Source organism: Numida meleagris, unplaced genomic scaffold, assembly GCF_002078875.1.
Source record: "Numida meleagris isolate 19003 breed g44 Domestic line unplaced genomic scaffold, NumMel1.0 unplaced_Scaffold373, whole genome shotgun sequence".
Taxonomy (NCBI): Eukaryota; Metazoa; Chordata; class Aves; order Galliformes; family Numididae; genus Numida; species Numida meleagris.
In genome coordinates this window covers 57,329-63,383 of record NW_018364598.1, presented here as the reverse complement: position 1 = coordinate 63,383, position 6,055 = coordinate 57,329, and the positions used below count along the sequence as shown (strand labels likewise).

General features: G+C 62.9%; 1 protein-coding gene across 1 annotated transcript; it reads right to left on the bottom strand.

Annotated features, from left to right (window-relative positions):
- Window positions 1-2,804: 2,804 nt before the first annotated feature.
- LOC110391460 lies at window positions 2,805-3,922 on the bottom strand. Its single transcript, XM_021383352.1, has 4 exons — window positions 3,620-3,922; window positions 3,379-3,514; window positions 3,216-3,346; window positions 2,805-3,110 (listed from the first exon to the last, which is right to left on the bottom strand). Exons 1-4 carry the CDS (start codon window positions 3,920-3,922, stop codon window positions 2,883-2,885), a joined length of 798 nt encoding a protein of 265 aa, XP_021239027.1. The 3' UTR covers window positions 2,805-2,882.
- Between the last annotated feature and the right edge of the window lie 2,133 nt (window positions 3,923-6,055).

Genomic DNA, 6,055 nt, shown 5'->3' with positions numbered 1-6,055 from the left:
GGACATCACGAGGGGACATTGCGAGGGGACAGGGGACATTGTGAGGGGACACAGCATGGGGACAGGGGACATGGCGAGGGGACAGGGCATGGGGACAGGGGACATCGTGAGGGAACATGGGACATGGGACATTGTGAGGGGACAGGGGACACGGTGAGGGGACAGGGGACACGGTGAGGGGACATGGCGAGGGGACAGGGGACACAGTGAGGAGACAGGGGACACAGTGAGGAGACGGGACATCGCGAGGGGACAGGGTACACTGTGAGGGGACAGGGGACATTGTGAGGGGGCACAGTGAGGGGGCAGGGGACACAGCGAGGGGACATTGCGAGGGGACAGGGGACATTGGGAGGGGACAGGGGACATTGGGAGGGGACACGGCGAGGAGACAGGGGACATGGGACATTGTGAGGGGACATGGGACACGGTGACGGGACAGGGGACATGGTGAGGGGACAGGGGACACAGTGGGGGGACAGGGGACACGGCGGGGGGACATGGCGAGGGGACAGGGGACACGGTGAGGGGACAGGGGACACTGGGTGGGGACACATGGGGACCCCCCATAGCACTGAGACCCCATAGAACAGAGATCCCATAGCACTGAGACCCCACAGCGCAGTGACCCCATAATGCACAGACCCCATAGCGCAGAGACCCCATAGCGCAGAGACCCCATAGCACAGTGACCCCATAGCACTGAGACCCCATAGCGCAGAGACCCCATAGCGCANTGTGTCATGGGGACGTGGGGACATCGGGGTCACCGCAGAGAAACGAGGGAAGGGGGGGCAGCGTGCGGGGGGACACGACGGGGACACAGTGGGGACATGTTGGGGACACAATGGGGCTGCACTGGGGACATGGGGACATATCAGGGACACATTGGGGACATGTTGGGGACATATCAGGGATATATTGGGGACACATTGGGGACATATCGGGGACACGTTGGGGACGTATTGGGGACACGTTGGGGGCATGCTGGAGACACTTTGGGGACACGGGGACACGCTGGGGACATACTGAGGGCACACTGGGGACACGCTGGAGACATGTTGGGGACATGTTGGGGACATGTTGGGGACACATTGGGGACACGTTGGGGGCACGCTGGGGACACGCTGGGGACACGCTGGGGACATGTTGGGGACACGGGGGGGACACACTGAGGATACATTGGGGACACAATGGGGACACACTGGGGACACACTGGGGACACATTGAGGATGCATTGGGGATACACTGGGGACATGTTGGGGTCATGTTGGGGACACTTTGGGGACACAACTGGGGACACACTGGGGTCACATTGAGGACACACTGGGGACACATTGGGACATGCTGGGGACACGTTGGGGACACGTTGGGGACACACTGAGGATGTGCTGGGGACACGTTGGAGCCATGTTGGGGACACGTTGGGGACACCCTGGGGCCATGTTGAGGTCGCTTTGGGGACACGCTGAGGACACACTGGGGACATGCTGGGGACACGCAGGGGACACGTAGGGGACACCCTAGGGCCATGTTGAGGTCACACTGGGGACACATTGGGGACACACTGAGAGCACGTTGGGGACACACTGAGGGCACGTTGGGGACACATTGGAGACACACTGGGGACACCCTAGAGCCATGTTGAGGTCACGTTGGGGACATTTTGGGGACACACTGAGTACACATTGAGGCCACGTTTGGGACACATTGAGACCATCTTGAGGACACACTGGGGCCATGCTGGGGACACGTTGGGGACACGTTGGGGACACGCTGGGGACACGCTGGGGACACGCTGGGGACACCCTTGGAGCATGTTGAGGTCACATTGGGGACACTTTGGGGACACACTGGGGACCCAGTGAGGCCACGTTGGGGACACATTCGGGACATGTTGGGGACACGTTAGGGACATGTTGGGGACACATTGGGGACACACTGGGGACACGTTCGGGACACATTGAGACCATGTTGGGGACATGTTGGCGCCACGTTGGGGACATACTGGGGACACGTTGGGGACACACTGGGGACACACTGGGGACATTTTGTGGCCATGTTGGGGACACGTTGGGGACACGTTGGGGACACCCTAGGGCCACGTTGAGGTCATGTTGGGGCCACGTTGGGGACACATTGAGGCCACGTTTGGGATATGTTGGGGCCACATTGGGGACACATTGAGGCCACATTGGGGACACGTTGGGGACACCCTTGGAGCATGTTGAGGTCACATTGGGGACACTTTGGGGACACACTGGGGACCCAGTGAGGCCACGTTGGGGACATTCTGGGGACACGTTGGGGACACATTGAGACTACGTTGGGGACACACTGAGGCCATGTTGGGGACACGTTGGGGACACATTGAGGCCACGTTGGGGACATGCTAGGGACGCACTGGGGACACAATGGGGACATGTTGGGGACACGCTGGGGACTCCCTGGGGACACACTGGAGACACGTTGGGGACACATTGAGACCATGCTGGGGACACGTTGGGGACACGCTGGGGACACGTTGGGGACACGTTGAGACCATGCTGGGGACACGCTGGGGACACATTGAGACCATGTTGGGGACACACTGGGGACATGCTGGGGACACACTGGGGACACACTGAGACCATGTTGGGGACACACTGAGGACACACTGGGGACATGCTGGAGACATGTTGGAGACACATTGGGGACACACTGGGGACACGTTGGGGCCACACTGGGGACACGTTGGGGACATATTGGAGACACGTTGGGGACACACTGGGGACACGTTGGGGACACACTGGGGACACACTGGGGACACGTTGGAACCATTTTGAAGTGACATTGGGGCCACACTGGGGACACGCAGGGGACACTCTGGGGCCACACTGAGGTCACATTGGGGACACGCTGGGGACACATTGAGACCATGCTGGGGACACGTTGGGGACACGCTGGGGACACGTTGGGGACACATTGAGACCACGTTGGGGACACGTTGGGGACCTCACCACGGCCGTCACCACCACCTCCAGGCTCTGGCGGCTCTCGAAGTCCAGGGGCCGCGCCAGCACCACGCGCCCGCTGTTCGGCAGGTCGATGCGGAAGAAGCGCGCGTCCGGCTGGGGACACGTTGGGGACAGCTCGGTGACACCGTGTGTTTGTCCCCCCTGGCCACGCCGTGTGTCCCCCCCCCCGATGTCCCCTCTCCTGTCCCCGGCACGCACCGAGCTGGCGTCGATGACGTACATCAGCGTGTCCCCGTCCGCGTCCTCCGCCTGCGTGCTGAACACCACCGAGTGCACGGCCACCAGCTGCGGGACGCACAGTGTCACCAACCTGGCCACGTGTCCCCANGCTGGGGACACGTTGGGGACACATTGAGACCACGTTGGGGACACGTTGGGGACCTCACCACGGCCGTCACCACCACCTCCAGGCTCTGGCGGCTCTCGAAGTCCAGGGGCCGCGCCAGCACCACGCGCCCGCTGTTCGGCAGGTCGATGCGGAAGAAGCGCGCGTCCGGCTGGGGACACGTTGGGGACAGCTCGGTGACACCGTGTGTTTGTCCCCCCTGGCCACGCCGTGTGTCCCCCCCCCCGATGTCCCCTCTCCTGTCCCCGGCACGCACCGAGCTGGCGTCGATGACGTACATCAGCGTGTCCCCGTCCGCGTCCTCCGCCTGCGTGCTGAACACCACCGAGTGCACGGCCACCAGCTGCGGGACGCACAGTGTCACCAACCTGGCCACGTGTCCCCAGAACCAGCCCAGGTGTCCCCTAACATGGCTGAGGTGTCCCCTAACATGGCTTGGGTGTCCCCAAACCAGCCCAAGACTCCTGAAACCTGGCCACGTGTCCCCAAACCAGCCCAGGTGTCCCCAGACCCGGCCACGTGTCCCCAAACCTGGCTTGGTGTCCCCAGACCAGCTCATGTGTCCCCAAACCTGGCCACGTGTCCCCGACCTGGCCACGTGTCCCCAGAACCAGCCCAGGTGTCCCCTAACCTGGCTGAGGTGTCCCCAAACCTGGCTTGGATGTCCCCCAAACCAGCCCGGGTCTCCTGAAACCTGGCCACGTGTCCCCAAACCAGCCCAGGTGTCCCCAGACCCGGCCACGTGTCCCCAAATCAGCCCAGGTGTCCCCAGCTTGACCATGTGTCCCCAAACCAGCCCAGGTGTCCCCAAAACCAGCCCAGGTGTCCCCAAAACCAGCCCAGGTGTCCCCTAACCTGGCTCAGGTGTCCCCTAACCTGGCTCAGGTGTCCCCTAACCAGCCCGGGTCTCCTGAAACCTGGCCACGTGTCCCCAAACCAGCCCAGGTGTCCCCAGACCCGGCCACGTGTCCCCAAAACCAGCCCGGGTGTCCCCTAACCTGGCTCAGGTGTACCCAAACTTGGCTTGGATGTCCCCAAACAAGACATGTGTCCCCAGACCCGGCCACCAGCTGCGGGATGCACAGTGTCCCCAACTCGGCCACGTGTCCCCAAACCAGCCCGGATGTCCCCAAACCTGGCCACATGTCCCCAAACCAGCCTGGCTGTCCCCAAACCCAGCCACATGTCCCCAGCCTGGCCAGGTGTCCCCAAACCAGCCCAGGTGTCCCCAAACCAGCCCAGGTGTCCCCAGACTCAGCCACACGTCCCCAAACCCGGCCACGTGTCCCCAGACCAGCCCAGGTGTCCCCAACCCGGCCACACATCCCCAAACCAGCCAAGGGTGTCCCCAAACCAGCCCGGGTGTCCCCAAACCTGGCCACGTGTCCCCAAACCCGGCCACGTGTCCCCAAACCCGGCCACGTGTCCCCATCCCTCCCTGTGGTGCCTTTGTCTCTTCCAGCTCTGTCCCTGTCCCCATCCTCACCCACCCCTCGCCCCCCGTCCCTGTCCCTGTCCCCATCCCTGTCCTCGAGGCCATCTCTCTCTGTCACCCGTGCTGTCCCTGTCACTGTGACCNGGGGGGACACGCGGTGACCCCGAGGGCTGCAGGTGCTGTACCGGGGCAGAGCCGTCCTCAGAGCAGGTCAGGGCCACCATCAGCACCGGGGACTCCAGCTCCTGCGGGGACACAGGGACAACGTGGGGACACCGTGGGGACACTGTGAGGATGGGGACAGGGATGGGGACACCGGGGGGACAGGGATGGGGACGGGGATGGGGACACCGTGAGGACACTGTGGGGATAGGGATGGGGACAGGGATGGGGACGGGGACACCACGGGGACAGGGATGGGGACGGGGACGGGAACACCACGGGGACAGGGATGGGGACGGGGACACCGTGGGGACGGGGACACCGTGGGGACGGGGACACCGTGGGGACGGGGACACCGTGGGGACGGGGACACGGCGTCCTGCCCACTGCAGGGGTACACGTGTCCTGGGCAAAGGAACGGGATGGGGATGGGGGGTGGAGGGGGATGGGATATACGGACACGGGACAGACGGAATGGATATGGGATGGATATGGGGTGGACACGGGGTGGATATGGGATTGTAGCGATAAGCAGGACTAACGTGATGGAAATAGCGTTACAAAAGGGGGAAGGAAAATACAGCGCTCACCCGGATCGGAAGATTTGGGGCACGCAGGAAAAAGCTCCCACCAAGGAGGGATCTCCAGGCAGAGATCCTTCCTCAGGGGCAGTCAGCCCTTAAATGAGGCCTAAGAGGGGTGGAGCCAGGCTCCACCCCTTCTGGTCACACAGGTGCATTGCCTTCACCTGCGCTCCCAGGGCTGGCTGGGTCTTTCCTCCAGGTGCTCAATCAGTGCTTCAGGCCAGGACTCAGCAGTTCCCATATAGGGACGGACACAGGGTGGATATGGGGTGGATACGGCGTGGACACAGGATGGATATGGGGTGGATACGGGGTGGACACAGGGTGGATATGGGGTGGATACGGGGTGGACACAGGGTGGATACGGGGTGGATATGGGGTGGATATGGGGTGGACACAGGGTGGATATGGGGTGGATACGGCGTGGACACAGGATGGATATGGGATGGATACGGGGTGGACACAGGGTGGATATGGGATGGATATGGGGTGGACACAGGATGGATACGGG